The 21,974-nt window shown below is 42.3% G+C and overlaps 1 protein-coding gene across 5 annotated transcripts in view; it reads right to left on the bottom strand.

The window, feature by feature from the left end:
* Positions 1–6,331: 6,331 nt before the first annotated feature.
* Positions 6,332–21,974, bottom strand: part of TMCC3 (transmembrane and coiled-coil domain family 3) — a 239,953-nt gene continuing 224,310 nt past the window's right edge. For 4 of the 5 annotated variants that reach the window (XM_016150123.2, XM_016150128.2, XM_016150122.2 and 1 more), the window contains exons 2-4: positions 16,796–17,712; positions 14,672–14,807; positions 6,332–10,795 (exon numbers count right to left, since the gene is read on the bottom strand). In XM_016150123.2, coding sequence (XP_016005609.1) covers positions 10,493–10,795; positions 14,672–14,807; positions 16,796–17,712 — 1,356 coding nt within the window. In that variant the 3' untranslated portion in view covers positions 6,332–10,492. Of the gene's footprint in view, positions 10,796–14,671; positions 14,808–16,795; positions 17,713–20,654; positions 21,934–21,974 lie in introns of those variants that run through there. The other variant, XM_016150124.2, reaches the window with a different exon arrangement.

Below are 21,974 nucleotides of genomic sequence, written 5' to 3'. Positions count from 1 at the left end.
TTTTATTTTTAAGAATTACACACTAAAGTATTTGTAAGTGATTGGACCCTGGGTTGGCAACTTACTCTCCAATGGTTCAGGAAAAAATAATTCTTTGTACTGAAATCCAACTTTTCTCTAAGTTTGTGATCGTTACAAAATTTAAAGGAACCCCCAAAATTCTCTTTACATATATAAATTTAATGTCCCTAAATCTACAATACTATGATTATAAACTATGTTATTTATTTTATTTGTGCACTATATACAGCATGTTAATATACTATACATGTAAATATATAGTTCTGAGACCTGGAAGCAGTCCTAGACCCCCCAGTGTTGAATGGGAGGCTGCAGGGCCCTGGAATGCCAAAGGTCTCAGGAGGGTAGGCCCCTCACCATAACACCTAGCCACCCTACTGTGAGATAATGGCTTCCAAACATCCTAAAAATTCAGAAGTCAGAAATTTGAAAATTCCAATATTCTTGTGCCACTATCCTCAGAAATAATTGAGATCCCAGAAATTCTCCTGTTTTAGAACCTATCAGGTAGCTCTGTGACCCAGATGGTGCACCCATCATGGCCTGACCGTTCCAACTCAGGCAGGGAGGGTTTGGAGTTCCAGCCCCACCACAGCTGAGTCTCAGTTCCTTCACGCGTAAGGTGAGAAAAGAGAAACAGCTTCTTCCCCGGGCTGTAGTGAGGATAAAGTGATACAGCCCACACCCTGGGCCTGGTAAGTGACAGGGTCAACGAACAGGAACTGGTTTCTTTATCAGTTCAAAGTTCATGTTTCCTTGTTTTGATTCCAGAAATGCGGTCACCATTTTGATAAAAGTGAAAAGTACCAAGAAAGCCAGTCTAGGGCTGGGCTCTGAGGTGTGCTCTATTTTAAGCCAGGGTGGACTTTAGACCCCAGCAAAGTTTTATGAGACCTGCTTTATGGCCTCGAGCTGCTTTCTGGTGCAGAGTGAGAGGAGAACGGCAGGATGGGATAAAGGTTAGTATCAGGGAAAGTGAAATCAAAGAGAAGCTTTTCAGAAGTGGCACAGCATAGTTCTAGTTAGGTGTCTTTATCCCATAGCATTGGGAGGAGGGTTTTCTGGTAAAAAGTTTGAGTGAAGTCAATCCATACTCAATAATATTTATTGAACACCAACCGTCTAGAAATGGCAGATCAAGAAGAAAGAGACACAGTCCCATTAAGTGCTTGCCGACTAGTGGGGAAGGAAGGTGGCCCCACCAGAGATTTCATTCCCACACAACATGGCTTCTTTGCTCACTGCAACTATTGACCTTCACCCACCTGCCTAGCACTCAGGAAGGTCCTAGGGGGAGAACTGGATGAATAGGATGTGGCTTGGGTTACAAGGAACCCACTGTCTACTGGAGGAGACAGACATAAAACCAACCCTTCCCAATCACAAGGATAAAAGTATCATAACGGAGCACTCCTGTGCAGAATACAGAGTGAGAAGAACATCATAACCCTTTGAACAAAATAGAAAATTATGATTCCATGTTGATATAAGTAAATAAATTGAAAATGAGGAATAGGAGGCACAAAATACCTCCTCACAAGGCTGCACAGTGCTGACATGGCAGAGGGTCTTGAAGAATGATGAGGAGAAAAAAAATGTGATTACAGGCAGAAGGAAGCACTCGTACATCACCCAAGGGTGTGAAAGACAAGGTGGGTTCAGGACCGGATGTGAGGAGCATGGGCCAGGAGGGTGGAGGACGAGGCTGGGCCATGGGGTTGGCTCTGAGACATCAGGGACCTTGTTGGCTTCACTTAAAAATTCAAGTTTGATCCTGTGGGCAGTGGGGAACTGCTGAAGGGTGAACAGTGGAACAGAATCATCTGATTTGCATTTTAGAAAGATCGCACTGTAAGTCACATGGGGGAAAGGGTCAGTGGAGGCAGAGCTGGAGCCTAGGAGACCATCCGGGAGGCCGTCAGAGCTGTGTTGGAGCAAATAATGGTGCTTTGAGCCACAGTAGTAGCAGGTGGGATGGGGTGAGGTGGACAAGCTAGGGCTCATTCAGAAGGAAGGCATAACTGACATGACTTGGCGGGGCTGGTGACAAAGGTTTGGGTGCATGAGCAGATGGTGGTGCCTTCCATGGGACTAGGAAGCACAGAGAGGTGCCCTAATGATATCTCTGTAGATGTAAAGGGTAAATAATTGGCAATATGAGTCCGTGGCTGAAAAAAGAGGCAAGTACTGCTCCATACAGTTATACAGATGATGACTGGATCATGGGGAGTCTGTAGAAAGGGAATGAAATGGAGATAGTGCAGCCAAAGAAGACTCGGGGTGGCAGGAGACCAGAACAGAGGTGGCGAGGAACTCCAAGGGAGCGAAATGCTTCAGACTGCAGGGAGCATCACAACGGCAGATGATGTGGAAGTTAAATAAAGCTCCAGACCACGAAGCATATGCCAGGTAAGCAAATGGGTGATTGGCGACTTCAACGAGAGAAGTTTTAGGTGAGTTTTCGGGGCTGATACTTGGTTTTAATGGATTAAGAAGTCCCGTGAGAGGGGAGTGGAGACTATTTCTTTAGGAAATGAGGTAGTGAAGGGGAAGAGGAGTAGAGAGTTAAAGAAAGGCAGGATCCCCAAAAGTCGGTTTAGTACAGAAGCAGTGTGGACTGCGGTAGAGGCTGAGTGGACCGATGGGGAAACAGGCATAGGTGGCACAGGACTTGTGATGCCTGAGGGAGAAGCGAGCTCTCCGAAGAGGTGAGGCGGGGAGAAAGTGGGCGTAGGTGGAGGGTCCGTCTTGAATAGGGGATGGAAAAGAGTGAAGGAGGGGAAGAGCAGGGAGCAGTTGAGAGAGGTCAAGCCTGAAGAGTAGGGTCCCAGTCTCCGGGAGAGGGAGAGCTACTGAGGGACGGAGTGTTTTCCTCGGCTCTTGCTACATGAAGGCACGCAGAGGCCCCAGGCTTCCGGGAAATGCTGTCTCATCAGTGGGCCCACAGGCCTGGGCACAGGTGTAGTGAGCACCTGGCTTGACCCAAGGTTGTGACAGGGCAGGGTGGCACGGGCAAGGGTCAGGGTGCAGAGGCCACCTGTGAGAAGCTCTTCAGGGATTCAGAGGAGCCAGCAGGGAGGCCATGTGTGTGCTCAGGGCTCAGAACCCACAGAGGGGTTACTCACTGCTGACTCAGCCCCAGGTGCTCATTAGCATGTTATTCATGTCAAGCCAAATCCAGCAGGAATACCGGGAGCATCTCAGATCTTCCCGCCGCTGCGCTGAGTTTCTCTGACCTAGAAATACTTCCACTTTAGAGGGACTGGACTCAGTCATGCCCACTTGGCTGTCTGTGAAATTGAACTGGGAAAACAACACTCAGCATGTTCATTTCCCCTCTAAGAATATCCAGGTGTTTCAATTTTAGCTTAAATGTTCAGAACATGGCCCTCGCAGCTACCTAATATTCTATTTCTGTTTATCATCTGTCTCCTCCCACTGAAATGTAATCCCCACATGGAGAGGAGTGATTGTTTTGTATCCCTGTGCCTAGATCAGTGCCTGACACATAGTAAGTGCCCAGAAAACGCATTAAATAAACTGAAGGCCCTGTTCCAAGCACTTTACCTAAACCTTACCACCCTAGGTATTTAACAATTTAGGAAAAGGAGATTCTGAGAGGTTAAACATTTCCCCCAGGTTCATGAAGCTGCAGGTGAGGGGAAAGCCTCCTAAGTTTCAAGCTTCCCCTACGTGTTACGATAATTTGGAATCTACGTCAGCAGTTTATTAGGTGACCACTCCTGTGAAACTGATTCATGCCAATTCAACTGATAAGACCATCCCTGACAAGAAAAAGCAAACGTGCTGATTTATGTTCAAATATAAATAGCTGCCAAGGAGCTGAAATGCTCTGACCAGCTGAGTAGCTGGTCTCTCCCCAGTAGGACGGGTCTACCGAGGATGCCAGACAAACATCCTCCAGCTTGGCTAGGAGCCTGAGGAGAGTAGAGTACTCCCAGGGGCACCACGAACCAGCCCCGTGAACTGAACGTTTGGAAAACCCATTGCAGCTAGCCAGTCAGGATCTCTGCCTCTGAGGGGAACAACGACACATTGCTGCCTGCTTTCCAGGTCGCCAAGAGAGCCCGCCCCCAGCCGTCAGCCTCCTCGCGTCTTTCCAGCTTTTCCTGTCATAAAAAAAACAAAAAAACAAAAACTTGAACAACTGAATGGACCTCTTCCATTCCATCTCCATATATGGTTTTCATTGATGGTTTCTTGTCAACAGGAGAAAACCCTGTGCATAGCAGAAGTCACCTTGCCACAGTTCTGACCATAGAGTCTGGGGAAGACCACTCTGTGAATCTAGGCTTGTGTTTGTTGTCTGATGGCTTCAGCTGCTGTGTGTGCAGGGTGTATGTCCTGCCTATGGCCTAAATTTTGAGGGTCTGTCTTGTAGCCCTCTGTTCCCCACAGCTGGAGAGCCTTGGCTCAAACCACAAGGGAAGTAGGATGAGGGAATGGTGATCAAAACCACTTTGGTGCAGAAACACCCAGGGAAAGGCTCAGTCAGCACCACTGTTTATGATGTGGACAGTCCAAGAATCAGAGGAGAATCCAGGCTTCTCAGAGTTTCTTTGGCAAATAGAGCCCCTTACCTGTTAGTACAGACCAGGCCACGACTTTGCTTTCTTTCTACCACAGGAATACCTCATTTTATTACACTTTGCTTTATTGTGCATCATATATTTAGAGCTTTCACAAACTGAAGGCAAGACCTTCCACCAGCAAAAAAGTTTTGACTCACTTTATTGCAATACTCACCTTATCACAGTGGTCTGTAATTGAACCCACAGTATCTCCGAGATATGCCTGCATTCAGTAGCTTATTTTTAAGTAGAACAGAAAAAAAAAAATTCCAATTCCCAATGCCTGGGCCAGAGTCGAGTAACCACCAACAAACAGCTGTTAACATGGCTGACGATCAGTTCTGTTAACTGCTTTAGTCAAGTTAAAGGCCTGCCAGGGGAGAAATTCTGGCTGGCTTAGCAAGGAAAGAAATTTCAGAGGTAGCCACCACAGATGGTAGCAGATGTCATGGAGCACAGAGCAGAAGCCACCAGGGACTTTGTCTCAGAGCTAAGCAAAAAAGCTGATAAATACTCAGCCAAGTCAACTGCCAATTATACACCCCGAGAAGCTCAGGAAACCTGGGAGGGTGTAAAAGTTTCTTTAATTAACAGTTTTGCATTCTCCTCATCCACAAATCTGTCAGCCCATTTCTCTTCAAAAGGTCTAAGACATAGGCTTTAGGTAACCGTCTTTACCACAGTATGCAAAGGTGTAAATGTACAATTTGCAATTAAAGTATTGACTGTTCCAGTCCTAGGGTTAAAAGTGAGCCCTTTCGGGGGTGGGGGTGGGGGTTCAGTATGTTGTACACCTGAAACTAATGTAACATTGAATGTCAACTATAATTGAAAAAAAATAAGTGACCCCTGCTAGGGCTTCAGGAGTTATCTGCCTCAAAGGCACTGAGAGCTCTGGAGTGGCTAGAAGGCAGTCACCCTTCTATTGCAGTACAAGGTAGTGGTCCTGGGGTAGGCTGCAGTCACACAAGCTTGGGGGTGAATAAACAGCTCCATTATTGCCTGCTGCGTGATGCTACTAGCTATTTAAGCTCAGCTTCCCCATTTGTTAAGCAGGGGTAATAGTGCCTATCTTACTGAGTGTTGGAACAATCACATTGAATAGTGCATGCAAAGCATTTGGCACATGCATTGTATACACTAAATGCTCAAAGAATGTTGGCTGTCATTCCACATCTATGAAAGCCCAAAAAGGTGCTGTTTGATATCACCATGGTCCTTCTATGCCCAATCCATTTCTACATTTCATGGTCATACCTATTAGAAAGGAACTCCCTCCTCACTAGGGCTTGAATAATGGGCTGCACATCACACACTGACAACCTATGAAATAGACGTGGTATTAGTCTAAATATTGATTGGGGTGAGGGAAAGATGAATAGGAGAGCACAAAGGATTTTTAGGTGTGAGACTACTCTATATGATACTAAAATGGTGGATACATTTGCCCAAAGCCATAGAATGCACAAGAGTGAACCCTAATGTAAACTTCGGATGATAATGAAGTGTTAATGCAGAGTCATTAATTGTAACAAGTATACCCTCTGGTGGGGGATGTTGATATGCATGTGTGAGGATGGGGGAATGTGGGAAATCTCTGTACCTTCCGATTAAGTTGGCTGTGAACTTAAAACTGCTCTAAAAAATAAAATCTATTAAAAAATCGATTACGCACATACACACACACAGTCTGCTATTGAAATCAACTCTGACAAATGTGAAAATTTAAGAAATCCAGCTCTTTATTTAAACATCAAAGCTAACATCAAGTTTTTATTTAAAAAAATAATGGCACCTGCTTGAATGGGTGAAGATCTACATATAATTTAAAATTTTAGGCTGACATGAAATTATACAGTACTCCACAAAATGGAAATTCTGCAATCGATTTCACAATAAACATTTTGTTTTTACTTTCAGAGCCACTAACTACTGCCTAAATATATCTTAAACAGAGCACATTTTCTTGAAACATTTCTCTTAGGACAAACATAGCAAGACATGCTTTAAATACATAAATTAAAATTGCAACACATAAATCATTCCTAACACAATCCAGGTACATTACTTTTCATCTTCTTATAAACAGAATTGTACTGACTTTAAAAAATTATGGGTTAGTTCTGCTCTGTCTCATGGGTTATCGAACTCTTAACTGTACTTTTTTTTTTTAGCTTCTCAACTACCTCTGATGTAAACAAGCCAATATCATTGTTTTCAGTGACTTATCTTTTAGCACATGTGCTAAACTTCTTGAAATCCCTCTCTCCAGGTAAAGTCCTGAATTTTAAATAATGCTACTTTGTCCGACCACTGGTTCCTCAAAATTATAGAAATATGCAGAATTATTTAATCATCTATGTTCATGTGAATAACTATATTTAAATGTTTTTCCAAACCAACACAACTATATTTGGATTCAATACAAAAAAAACAAATATTTCCATTCAATGCGAAAACAATTTGGTATTTAAAATCCAAACAAAAGGGACAAAAGTAATTAGTTGCCCGATGGAAGCTAGTGGCTGTCACTGTTACTGAACCCATAATTAAACCTGATATGCTAGAGGGATGGCAGGGCAATGAACATACACAGCGGGGCAACAGTTCAACGAAAACAAGAATGACAAAGCAGAAGGCTAAAATCACATGGATGGTAACCGACAGGGGTAGCTACTGTGGGCTGAAAAGAGGAGGAGTTTCAGTAGATTTTAGTCTATCAGAGATCACAGCGATCAGGTAAATAAAACTACTAATGGTACGCCTAGAAGCTTGGGACTGATCCTATTTTCACTGCCCCAAATCAGCAAGGGAGCACTTTTATTTACTGATTCATTTCGAGTTTGTATTTATTATATTTTGGGGTGTGTGTGTGTCTGTTGTTTTGGCTTCATCATACTCAAAATATAAGCTGGAATAACCAATTCAGAACCCACAAGGGAGTATATTTAGGTTTTCGTTTTGTCCTCAGCAAACGATCATTATCCCGTTGATCACGAAAATAATGCCATCCAGAAATCCAATGCTAGAATCAAAAAGTCCAGCATCTAAAATCACTAAGTTCATTAAATGAGCAGATGCTTATGCTCCCCACAACTGGTTTTCCTCTTCAGTATGTGTGTAACGAGCTGTTTACTACCAACGTGAGGTGAGGAAGAGGGATTAGTTCACTTAAATGTAAATTAAATATCCGATTCCAGAATATGTCATAGCTAGGTAACTATTTTAAATTGCACACTTATAAAATTTTATTTAATCTCTTTATGCGATGAAGAAAACAGGCAGTGGGAGGGTTTATTCCTTAAGAAGAGAATTACAAACTACACAGTAAAAGTCTCCTTGGAGTATATCATCTTATTAAAAAAACTTCATGAATTTTCAACAAGACTCTAAAATAAATACGCTGTGTAGGTTGAGCACATCCGAGTGAAAACAAGCTGATGTCTAATGAGAAGTACTGGAAGTATGAATTCTGTAAAAAGAATTCATGATCAGGTGCGATGATTTAGACCCTCCAATATTTCAGAGTAGAGCCAATTTCTAGCAGCTTCTGTTAACTGCTCCAGACTTGAGGGGGTGGAATGTGCTGCTTTCCATTTCCTTTTCCACTTCTCTCACTGAGGCAGAGACACACTGATGGCAGGTCTGGGAAGCATCAAAGCAAAATTGCGACGCTCGGCCACGGAGTGGAATGTGGTGGCATGGGGAGCAGGCCCACGTATCACTAGTTCCAGGGCCGGAGATCTCATCCAGACTCTCTATACCCAGCCCAACTCCTGGCATGTCCAAAGTGCCTCAGAAAAAATTCACAGAAATCAAGAGGAGCCCACCCAGGACCCAGCTTGATGTAAGGGTGTAAGTTACCCCTAGCCCCCAGCTCACATGGAGAGTGATGCCCACAGATAAAGCAGAGTGCTGGCCATTAAACCAGAAAAGCAAAAAGAAGTGTTCCATTCTTTCTCCTGTCTCTCATTTCTTGATCTGGAACCTGTTTCTGTCTCCAGGATTTGATGGATCACAGTGTATTCACAGCGGACTTAGGCGGCGAAGGGAGAGTCTAATAGTGAAAGGGGACACAGTCCTGAGATGAGGGTGGGACTAGTAATTCCCTCTTCCCTGAATCCAAAATACTTTTAAGCCAACAATTTCATGAAACGTTTACTGTTTTAAAAAGCTCAAGTCTGGAATTAAATAATGGTGACAGTTGTCTAAGTTTGTGAATTATTAAAACCACTGAACTGTAAACTTGAGCTGTAGGAGTCTCACATATACTGTACTTAACACCAAATGCTCAACTATCCTATTCCTATTTCTATGGCACACTGTCCACTGTCACATTGCTTCAGGAGATTTCCCTAAGAGCAGCTGTTTGTGAATATTGCACTTAATTTAAATTCAGGTGGCTTGATGTTTTCTGGAAGAAAATGTACACTAATATGCATCTCTACACCTTCAGATAATGAAGGGGGTGGTGGTAGGAGGGGCCAGACAGCAGTTTACATGAAATTCTTCCGTGTTTTCCTTTTATGTATAGAGGAACAGATTTAAAGGAAAGTATCATCTAGGCTGAACATAGTGACCAGCATCCCCAAGACAGGCCGAAGATGTTAACTCCTGAATGCTTTACCTGAGTGAAATGTGGCCACTGTAACCTTAGAACTTCTTTTTGGTGAGATCCTAAAGAGACAGATGGCAACTTTGGCTCAGACACTGGGTCTAATTTATTTTATACTTGCTGGTCTTTCAGGCTCCTAAGAGGACCCTCTCAATCTTCACCCAGATGAACTGCTCCCACCGATCCAATCGGACCATGTGTCACATCTTCCTTCTGCTTCCAGTGTTCCTACCTTAACACACTTTAGCTTTATAAACTATGATTCGGTTTCCTTCTTAAAGAAAAAAAAAACAAAAACAAAAACCTGCAACAAGAGCATCCTGTGTTTTCATTTACTGAGTAAGCCTCACAATCCCCGACAGACCTGGGAACACAGTGAATCACATCCTCAAAGTAGGTTTATCACAACTAAGATTTGCTGAAACACAAACCTCTGGAGTAGTGCTTACAGGACTCCAAAATAATGTTAAAGTCACAGTTCGATGAGGGATTTGGAAGCATTTCTAGATGCTCTGAAGGCTGGGCATTTGATAGCAAGTTAAGATGAAATCAGGTGTATGGCTCTCTAGGCGTAAGATGGCAAATGCTCCATTCACACATCCTCATGTCTTATTTAAAGTGCAACAGAACAAGTGTTAGACTTTGGATAAATAGGTGTGAAAGATGTCCATGTTACAGAGTGTTACACACAATTGACCACTCGGCTCATATGGGGCCTATGGTCAAGTGTGGAGTAGTGGGATGGATTACATGGGGCTTACTGTTCTTCCACAGGTCACAAGTGTTCAACATGGCTGACTCACGGGCCTCTTCCCTTCCCGGAGTCATGCCATGTCCTTGCTACTTACGAGACTCAGGGAAAACGCCACCACTAACAATGGTGAATTCAATTTTGAGAGACTTGAGAGAGAAAGCGATTTAAATTCCCTTTTCTTCTGGGTCACTAATTGTGCCAAGTGCTCAATAACCAGAGGCCTGCCATGCTGGGCGAATCAGGTGGACAGAGATCTGGTCTGATTAAGGCCACGAGCAATGTGGGGGCGGGGGGGCTTGGGAACAGTCACGTTAACCAGGTAAACAGGCCTGAGCTGGCATCTGCTACCGAGTTAAGAGAATTACAGTTATTTACAACACACAGTCCCAGTCCTTTGTGTAATCTTCAGTTGGCACAACTGTTCATTTTAAAATTTGGTACTATGCACAGCTTTTTTTTTTTTTAATTTAAATAAAAACTTGAAAAACTTGAAGAAAGGAACTGGTGGCTTCATCTGGGTATTATTATCCTTTCTATGGCACACAGAATATGGTCCCAGTTTTTACAAAAGATTGCAAGAAGAGTCACAGCAAAGAAAGTGCCAAGAATGTGGAAGCGGCTCTTCATCATGGGTGAGACGAATTTCGCGATGGTGGACACGCACACCAAGATGACCGTCATGAAGGCCAGGATCACGTTGATGCACTTGCCCAGGAGCACTTTGGCATTCACCGTGTCTGTCTGCAGAGCTTGCTGCTCTTGCTGGTGGAGCTCCAGCTTAGAAATGCGTGTCTGGCAGGATTCCAAAGCTTCCTGTGGGCAAAAGGAAGAGGGAGGATCAAATGCTGTGAGGTCACGGGTAGAATGTGCGCGCCTGCCCGGATGCGCAGGGGAGCCCGCCCTGGCTCAGAATGCCTGATGCCGAGGCAGCTTCACAAAGCCAACCTGACAGTGATGACGACGGACTAAGAAGTGAAACAGAAATCCCGGGGCCCATTTTATCGTCTTATTCATGGGTAGAATGAACATGTGTGCACAATCATAAAATACCATAAATGAGAAACTATGGTTATGTGTTTTGACTCTGCCTACGTATGAAATAAAGTACATGAAATATTGGCATCTGTTGGCATCATGATGGACAAACCTGAGGAAGGGTGTGGTTCTATTTTGGGACAATTGCCTATCTCCAGCCATGAAGCAGGTGGTATCTCCAATTGTGAGTCCTTATTTCACTGCTCAGAGTCCGTGTGCACCCATTTACAGGCTGGCTGGCGAACGGAGGGAGAAGGGTGGAGGCGGGACTGACTGCGGGGCCACTCTGCTTGTGCCTGCTCTCTGAATGCTACGTAACTCAGGATACTATCCAAGGCTATGCATTCTCTCTAGATCTTGTTCTTCACAAGATTTCAATGACTAAGACACAGATGACTCCAAGTATACACCCAGCTGTCTCTTCTGAGATTGATTCACATATCTGCACGTGTCGACATCTCCTCTTGAGCTTCTTAAAGGCGTCTCAAATGTTAATATGTCCGAATGTGGATTCACGTACTGCGCCTTCTCTCGTACCTGCCATCAACCCTGCTCCTCCCTTCCAGTGTTCCCTTCCTCAGAAAACGGAATCTGATCTGCTCTTTTCCTCAAACCAGAAGCCTCGGCACCCCTGCCATCAATTCCACCACCCAGCCCCATCGATGCAACATCCAGTATCGACCTCGGTTGGTCCATTTCTCTTCCCTCCCACAGTCACCTAAGTCACCAGGATCTCCTGCCCATAATGACTTTACACTAATTCTCTACACGCCCTCTTGATCCTAAATCCCATGAATCTACTTTCCACACAGCAGCCCAAGTCTGAAAGATGCATATCTGATGTCATTCATTTTTTGCAAAACCCTTTAAATCTTTAACATGGCTCAGGCCTAGCCACTCTCTTCTGCCTCATTTCAGGTGTTCTGGCCATGCTGGCTTTTTATAGCTCTAAAAAGAGCATATTCGAGGCCTCTGCATATGCAGTGTGCTGTGTCTGAAATGTCTATCTTCTCACTCCTTCCGCTTTTCATCTGTGGATCATGAGGCTTGAGAAAAACCTTTAGTCTTTAAGGAGAAAAGGACCTAAGAAGATGCAGCACGATGAGCTCTTTTTAGTTCACCAGCTTATTATCTAACTTATTCACCAAAATGTGTTTTTGTAATTAAAATAGAGTCTTTTTTTTCAGGTTTTAAACAGTATAATGGCTCCACCATGATTTGCTTTTCTTCTGCTGCATATCCTCATTGGGCTGAAGAATGGGGTTCGCTGTTACTATAGTAACTTTCATTACACAGGCTACCAACAAAAAAGGTAAAACTTCTTCAGGTCTTCACATTCTAAAAAGTGCTGGCTTTCTACAGTGATGGGCAAGTGCCCCAGAAATCGTGCATTCTTTGCAAACACTTGGGCCCAAAGTTTCCTTCATTTTAGACATGGCATGGAAAAGGTGACAGAACAAGACAAAAGATCAAAATTTTAGGCAAATTCATTCATCTTTGATTGGGTAGATGAATTACATATACAACTTACATATACAACTAGACTGATCCTAGAACTGCCTTAGAATTGCTGTCAATTTTTTTTTTAATCAAAAGAAAAATCCAAGAAAATTAAGCAATGAATTGTAAAGAATTTTAGTCATAGCACCCTCTAGGAGATACTCAGCCCCATAATCTTTAGCACTTCCTTGGGTCCAGTATTTGACTTATTGGGGATAAGGGGATAAAGACAGGGGGCAGGATTTTAATTGGGAATTAAACTCCCCTCCCACCCCAGAAAACGCATTTGCTTAAAACAACAAACTCTTGCATCCCTTCATCTCTACTAGCCCATCCCTTCGTATAGAACCCTATGAGAGAAAAAGAAACAAGAAATAAGGACAAAGTGGAACAGGCCCAATTACTAAAAGTCCTGAGAAATATAGCTACTCCCCAACATAGGAAGAAGAATGGCCAGAATTTATTTTTTGCCTGCTTATGTGTCAAGCACACATTTAAGAACTTTACCTTATTATCCCATTTAATCTTCTCCACAGCCCTCGGATGTAGCTCACTAATATTTCTGTTTTATAGATGAGGAAACGGAGGCACAGAGAGCTGACTTGTCCAGGGTCACACAGCAAATAAGAGAGCCAGGCTTCTAACTATCATAATGAGAAGGACCCTCCAGTCATACTGATGTCCTCTTTGCATATCTTAACTAGAGACGACACCCAAAAATGTTGCAATGAACTCTTCTGAGATTTTAGGCTCCCGATGTGAAGTCCCTCCCTTTATCTTATGTGTTCATCCCTAAAGTATGTTTCCTTTTTTAAAAAGGAAGAAAAATATTAACCCAAACTATTCCCTAAGAAAACTACATATTTAGACATAATCCAGTGGTATCTCAGGCATGCTCTAAAACAGAATGATCTAATAAAACTGACCGCATTGCTTACCTGGCAACACTTAAATTTAAATTTAAATGGGTTCGAAATTTTAAAACCAGTAGGTGGTGAAGCTCTCCCCTAAACCAGAGCAGGAGAAGACATCCTTAAGTGTCCTCTGTACCACAGTCCTCAGGCAAGTATTTCCTACCAGCTCAGTCTGATGCCCTGGCTCCCAGAATTGTCAAAGTACACATACGCGATTAGCACAGGCTCAGCCTTTGACACAGAGCGTTACAAAACATGGGCAGCTAGAACTCCAGTTCACACGCTGTGGGAGAAATCTCTATGTTTCAGTTTTCTCCCTTGTAAAGTAGGGCTGGAGAAAATAATTGCTAGCTACAAAAACATTTGTACAAATGAAGCTGAGCATTAGTCAAAGTGCATCTATATCTATATCTATATCTATATCTATATCTATATCTATATCTATTTAAAAGGTGATCAGTGGGAATGTAAACTGATTCAGTAACTATGGAAAATGGTATGGAAGTTCCTTAAAAAATTAAAATTATATGATGTAGCTACTCTCCTTCTGGGTATATACCGAAAGGAAACGAAATTAGTATCTACAGAAGAGATACCTGTACCCCCATGTTCACTGCAGCACTATTTACAATAGCCAAGACATGGAAATAACCTGAGCATCTCCTGATAGATAAATAAAGAAAATATGGTATCTATCTACAATGGAATACTATACAGCCAGGAGAAGGGAGGAAATCCTGCTGTTTCCAACAACATGGACAGACCTTGAGGGCATTATGTTAAGTGAAATAAGTCAGATAGAGAAAGACAAGTACTGTATGATTTCATTTATATGTGTAATCTGAAAAAACTGAACTAGGAAATAGGAAGCAGATTAGTGCTTGCCAGAGGTGGTGGTGGGAAGCAAAATGGGTGAAGGTGGTCAAGGGGTATAATCTTCTAATTATAAAGGCAAGGTTTGTCTTACGTTTTAAAATTTTGAGTAATTTTTGTTGTGGTGGGGAGAGCAGGGTATAGATGATGGGCTTGGGGTAGACAATACATATTTATTAACTAATTCAGGCAGAAAGTAAACAGAATATGGCTTCTTTAGATGAGCTAATGGGGTTAATAAAATGGAAAAGGAATGTCTGCCCCATGTGCCAGAAATCTTTCAGGGCTCAGGGATAAAGCACCTAGTCTGTTCAATGAATTAATGGCTGGGAAGAGCACGTGGGTCTAATGACGAGAGAAAAGGCACCTGGATATCCCGCGAGCGCTCGTAGGCCTGGTAGGCCACCTTCTCCTCGATGCTGGCCAGCTCCTGCTTCAGATTGGCTGTCTCATGCTGATGCAGGTCTGTTAGGTCATGGAGCTGGTCTTCCAGTCGCTCGTACCTTTGTAAAGAGATGAGCATGACATTCCAAAGGTGTCCTACAGCACATTCTGGAATCACATTCTTTATATCTCACTACCACCAGCACCCCTAGTCTTGTTTTGATCTCCTGGAAGACTGTGTTTCCAAAAGAAAAGTCCACCTGTAGGGAGCATACTTTTTGAGTAGCACTGAATTCCAGTTCCAGAAAAGACCAGTCTCTGCAGTCCTAACTTTGTTATCACTGCTGAGGTTTCCTGCAAAGCAAATCTGGCTTTTCCACCACATCAGATCAGCACCTTGGCTGGCTACGGTGACGAAAGGGCAGACCTTGTCACTGATGCATTCACCATGGCTGGTCGGGATACAGAGCTGTCTTGGAAACTGCTGAAGGTGGGGCCCTCCTGGCATTCTGGTGCTTCTCCCTCCTCTGACCCTACAGCGCCTACCGGTTCACAGGCTTGGCTCTCACGCTCCAGAGCGCCTGTAAGGATTACTGCACTGGAGGCCAGTTCCATCCACTATTTCTCAGTGAACACACGGATTCTGAATACATGTTTCAGCTCTTGGAACTTAAGTGCCAGTAACAAATTAAACTCATTATAAATTATAGATAGCGTATCAAGTGGCATTTCCAAAAGTCTAAATCTAAAGTAACAGGCACAAAGATCCCCATTCCCGGCCCTTATCCTCTGAGAAGAGGAATTTGTCTTATATTTATATAAATTTATAATATTTATTTTGAAATAGGAAGCACTATTTGGGGAAGATGCATTAGCCTAAAATGCCTTCGACCAATGCCAGTTTTAGATGCTTATAAGGGGTACTTTATAAGAATCATTTTTAAAAAATGAGGAAAAAAAAAACCCCAATACAGATTGAATTTCATCCTCATAGGTGCCAATGTTGGTGTTATAAACAAGCATTTTAAGATCTCTTAAAGTAAGGAATATAGCCAGTAGCTAAATCATTAAGATCACAAATATTACTATATGACAAATAGGAACAAAAATTTTCCTAAATTTATGTAAATGAATATTTGCGTCTTGGGATCCAAATTTTGATCCAAAGAGTACCGTATCTCAAACTGTTCGGATGGAATTAAGGTTTATGTTCTCTGGAAAAGCTGTAACTCAAAAATAATTACCGTGTGATGAAAAAACCAAAGTCAAGTATGTATGCAGGAAGTTTAAAAACCTGTTTTATAAAATATGATCTGAAAAAAAGCCACATTCCTAAATTAATACAAATGTAAAACCATGTATCAGATATAAAACAACATGCAAATCTTACAATATGTGACAAGTATTCACTTTTTTATCTACATTTTTATAAGTAACATATTCATTTTGACCAAAAAACTTTTAGAGGATATTTTTATTGAGAAAATGGTGGGAAATTGCATCATACTTGGGCATACACCCTTTTTATTAATAAACTATAAGCACATAAAAGACAGCTTACAAAGCAGCTGACTCAAAACTAGCTAATATAATCCACAAGACTTAAATTTACATTTTAATCTTAAAATTTCTTTTGAACACTTCATTTAGAGTGAAAAGTTTAATGAGCAAAATACAGTACATAAAAAATATATGCTATATAAAGACTTTAAGATTGGTGTACCAAATAAAATCGACCTTGTTGGACAATAAGTTTTTCACTTGATAGTTATTATGGAGGAAAATCATATGCATATCTATGAACTAGTTAATGAAACTCCCCAAGGGAAGTCACTGAATCAGCAGCTTAATATCACAGACTAACTATGTAGTGATATTTTAACAAACCTACAAATATAATGTCTTTTTCTAAAGTGTCAAGCTGTAAGTCACAAATTATAAAACTCAGAATTATGAAGGACAGAAAGAATTATTGATACCTAAATGCCTTTTGACCCATATTCCTCTTTATGAAAAACACAACCATCAGCATAACACTTTCAAGCATTCTCGCTGAGGTCAGTAACTCATACTTCCAAAAGAATTTTAAGAGAATCGTCTGAAATACCTGTATCTCTCCTCTTGCAGGGTCTGAGAAATAAAACCATATTCTCTCTTAAACTGCACCTTCAGCGCCTCGATGTCCTCGGCCAGCTGTGCCTGGGTATCCTTGATCTCCCTCAGTTCCTCCAGGATCACGGTGAGCTTCCCCTGGCTGTCTAGCGTGCCAGCTCCACTGGCCCCAAATGACTGGTTGCCGTTACTTTCAGCAGAGCCCGAAGTGCCACTGGAACAGTCATCATCACTGCCATACTTGGGTTTGTTCACAATGGTCGCGCTGCCCCCATAGGCCCTGGTACTCGCCTCGGGCCTAAACTCCTCCAAGGAATTTTTTAAGTGAGCGATGTTGTCTGCACTGCCAAACTTATTCCGGATCAAGTTGGCAAACTCTCTGGACTTACTGAAGACAAACACTGGTGGAGTAAGGGAGACCCCTGGCATGCCCGATTTGCCGCTCTCCAGGCTGTGGGGAGCAGTTCGAGACTTGGCGTGGGCATCTTTCAGAGAGTGCTGGATGTCCTTCAGGTTGTCCTTGGAAATGTCCTTTGAGCTTTTGGAGGCTCCATTCTGTTCGATCTCCCTGAGCTTTCTGTGATACTGTTCTAACTTCTTCTGTAGCTGGGCAATGGAGTGAGCTGATTTCTGATTCTTCTTCTCAAAGACCTGTTTGATACGACCAGCCTGTTGCTTGTCCGCGCTGTTGACTAGTTTCAGATATTCTGCAACATTCCCGTCGCGGGACGTTTGCTCGATTTTTATCTGCTCTGTTACTTTTAGAATTTTTTGTTTCAGGCTGTCCGCACTGAGTTTGACCTTGTGGAAGTCCAGGATGCCATCTGGTACATCAAAGTTGAGGTTGGTGTCTGAGCCCCCTCGGCGGATGTTCAGGGGCAGGCTTAAGGTATTCATGTCATTTCGTTCTACCTGAGAGAGAGAGGAGAAAAGGCACTTTAAGATTTTAAGTCAAAGAGATAGTGACCAATGATAGACTCTGTGCGCACACAATAGACATACTTTAAGTCTCAAATTTTCAAAAAACTCCCTACTATCCTCTCAAGGTGAATACAGGTGAAGAACAGTCCAACTCCTTCATGCATCCACGTCTACTGTGAGATTTCAGATCTTCCAGTGCATCCAATTTTCTGTCTGATTAGATAGTAACTGCTGGTTGCCAAGGTAGAAGTGCATAATCGAATTAGGTTACCAGTCAGTCCTGATTTCCCAGAGTGCTCGGGTAACTGGGATGCCTTCCATGCCCCATTTACAGTGAACTTCGCCACTGTGGGAAATGCGTCCAATTCAAAACTCATCATTTAATAGAAGGAGAATGAAAAAAAGAGAAAGTTCTAGCGGGTACACGCATTAACACGAGAAATCATTTTCTTAATGGAATCATTAAACAGATGTGGTGGAATAACATGGTACGAGATTAAATTTAACAGTTGAGTAATACAACAATAGTACTTAGATGTGGAAACAAACAACCGTAAACCATAACCAAAGTGATTTTTCAGAAAACCAGTAATAATACTAAGGACATGTGAAACAGCTTTCTCACTCAAGCGCCACTGGGGGAAAAGAGCCGGAGAGCGTCACTGAGCTTCTCGGCACAGGGGGTCGGGCAGCAGGGGCTCTGTGCTCTGAAAGGGAAGGCAAATGCTGCCTGTGTGCCAGGCACTGTGGGTGTTCATAGGCTGGTCTTGTTTGATCCTCACTACCACACCAAAGACTGTGTTAAATCCATAGAACAGGTAGAAACCGAGACTTAAAGGAGTCAGGATTTGAATCAAATCACCCTAACTTAGGTTCTCTTTGCTCTCGGACACCCTACTAATAGTCTCCCCAGAAGACTAAAAACAGGTCTTTGTAGTTTGAATACAATCTCTGAACAAAAATTCATAAAATCTAAAATGAAGCATCTTACTTGTCAAGTTAACAGTGCTTTGATTAGAGTAATGCCTTGATATAGAGTCTCAATAGAATTCTAATGGGAGATAGGACAATATTCAGCACATTACCCTTTCCCGCCCTCCCCCAAGGGACAGTATCTGACAGGGCAAAAAATTAATAAGATAATAACTTAATAGACCTCATACCGTCTAGGTGACCCAGACTTAAATATGGATCATTTCCAAAAATGAGTATTATTAACACTTTGCCATACGAAAAAATCCTACCCAGTGCTTTTTCCCAGAGAACGGAGCCCAAGGACACAGCGGGACACAATCCCAGGTTGGTGGGTCAGGCTCCCTTCACAACTTACAAAAATTTGTTAACATTATTTCTTGACCCCTCTCTTCCTACACATAGTTTTTTCCATGAATAAGAGACACTAGTAGTTAATCTGGCAGAAGAGCATCACATAGGAAAGGCTGGAAGGAAATAAATGCCAAATCACTACGAGACTAGAAAACATGATGTATGAAAAAAGGATAAAGGAATTGTGACTTCATCTGGTTAAGAGGGAAAGACAGGCGTAGGGACTAAAAAAAGGCATATAATAATCATCATCTACAAGTCCTAGAGAGATGACCACAGAAAGCTCAAGGAAGCTATGTAGCTATGGCTCACCGGTGGAACCAAAAAGGAATGGGCTCAAATTACAGTAACATAGAATGCACAAAACCTAAGAAATCGTTATTTTTGGCAGACAAGGTAACAATATGATCATGAGGCTAAAAAGTTGATTTCACTGGAGATATCTAATCTAATCATGCTCCTCTACTTCTCAAAAACTTTCTTTGGCTCCCTAATGCCTCTCAATTGAATAATACAGCCTGGTCACTGTATGGCCCTACCTTACCTTTCAGGCCTCACCTTGCACCTAATGGATACCAGTCATCTTAAATGAACCACACAAACCAAAGTTCCCAGAATGTATGTGAATTTTCCATGCATTTCCTTGTACGTCTCATATTCACAATGCAGGCTGCCACCCATCGACCTCTGTTAATCGAATTCCTACATATGCCTTAAGATTCATTTCAAATGCTACTTCTTCCATGAAGTTTTCCCTGGTCCCACTGCAAAGCTGTCTTTCCTTTCTGCGATCCTCCATGCTGCTCCTGCGGCACCACCCTACTCCTCATTTATCACTTATGCATGGGGTTTAACCCCAGAGCGCAGGCTCCTTCAGAAAGAGATGGTGCCATACTCTAGCCAGCCTGCCCTAGTACTGCCTTTTGTTCACAGGAGGCTGTCAATTAATGTTTGCTGAGCCAAGGGGACATCATTCTTCATCATTCAAGAGAGTTTACTCTGAAGTCACTTAAGAAACATTTTAATAGCATCGAAAAATAACCTTGGAAGATCTGCCCATAGAGGCCTGACGATTCCAGGTAGAGATGTTTTCCCCAATACCGAGGTAATAAATCATACGTTATTTCAAATTGATTCAACTAAATAGAGATTTTCTGAGTATCATTGTGTAACAATTTACACAAACACAAATAAGGACTTTTAAAATTTAATTGAAGTATAATTTATATTCAGAAAAGAGCTCATTTAATAAGTATAAAACTTGATAAATTTTCACGAACTGAACACATCGGGTAACTAGAAGCCAGTTAAAAAAACAGAACAGAAAACTCCCCTCATGGCCCCTTTAATCACAACTATATTATCCCCGCTTCCGGGATAACCACAAACCTGAATTTTAAAAACATATGTTAGATTTGACTATCCTGTATTTATCTCACCTTTTTTCACACTGCATTAGGAGATTCATAAGAACTTATTCTTACCCTCCTGGAGCTCACATAAGGTCAGAATTAAATTATTAAAAAAAACCCCAAACGACCTGCTTGGCAGTCTCTATTGAAAAGCCCACCACCAGGTTTGAAGACACCGAATGTTTTATCCCTTACCTTATCAACCACAGCAGCAAGTCATCACCTGTTCTTCCTCCTTTAATTCTCAACCCCACTGCAGCTGGCCACCCATCTCTGGTGTCATAACACAATGGTCTCGCTCCCTTACAGACTGCTGGGCCAGGAGAGCCTCGTATACACAGGAATGTTTACGCACAGAGGGCTGGCTGACTTTTAGTTCACTTTAAAGTTATAACAATGCTTGGCATGTCCTCAGGAGTCGAGGTCCTGAGAGTCCAGGTCAGCGGAAAGCGACAGCATTTAAAACTCAAATCAATCACTGTTACTGCTCAGCAGCAAATCTCAGTTTGATGAGGGTGAAAAGTTGGGCCTATTGCTGGGCCATACCTTTTAGCCTTTCAGAGCCCTAGCTCTGCGGGATAACTAAGAGCCAGCTAACACATCATCACTAGATGCCTATACACTCCCTGAACACAAAACTGAAATTTCACATACGTGCTGGGAAGAAAGCCATGAGAGTCCTCTGTCCTCCCTTTAATCTGGACTCGACACTGAGGTCAACCGAACAGAGCAGCTTTTTCAGGGCTGGGACACAGGGAGGAGGACAAAGGTTCATGGATCCCTGAGTCAGCATGCATATGGGCTCTGTGGACATGTGCTCCAGTTTTGACACTGACTTAACCAGCCATGGTGTTCTTAGCAAATCAGATAACACCTGTGGATTTAGATTTCCTAAACTATGAACTAAAGGAGATAGAACCAGACAACGCGGGGCTAACATTGCAAAATTCCACGAAATGTAATCCAATTCTAAGAACTGTGCCTGTGCTGTGGGATAGTATCATGGAACAGTCAAGACCCTGGGCTCTGCAGACCGATTACTTTGGTTTCCATCCTGGCACCACTCTTATGAGCCGTGTGGCCTTGGAAAAATGACTTAGCCTCTCTGTGTCTTAGCTTCCTCTTCTATAAAATGAAGATAAGGTTCTTTAAAGAGTTGTTGTGAGGAATAAGGAAGATAATTCACGCAAAGTGCTTAAAGACTTTCCAGTACAGAGAAAGTTTCAATAAAGATTTGCTATTGTTATCATCCTGATTCATTTAAAAAAGTACCTATATGTAAAAATCGAAAGGAAAACAAGTGCCAAAGTGTTAACAATGATTATCTTTGTACCATGGGCTAGGAGGAATCATCCTTTTTATTATGCTTTTGTATATTCCAATTTTTTAAAAATAATGAACACAAATTTTGGTTTTAGCAGAAAAAGTGCTGTTTTTTTTAAAACTGTAATGGCTGAAAAAGGACTGCTAGAAATTTATTATTTGCAGGAAAATTACTGCTTGGCTGTGTCCATG

The sequence above is a fragment of the Rousettus aegyptiacus genome, unplaced genomic scaffold (genome assembly GCF_014176215.1).
Source record: "Rousettus aegyptiacus isolate mRouAeg1 unplaced genomic scaffold, mRouAeg1.p scaffold_m13_p_2, whole genome shotgun sequence".
In the NCBI taxonomy this organism is placed as follows: Eukaryota; Metazoa; Chordata; class Mammalia; order Chiroptera; family Pteropodidae; genus Rousettus; species Rousettus aegyptiacus.
This window is presented reverse-complemented; position numbering and strand designations above follow the sequence as displayed.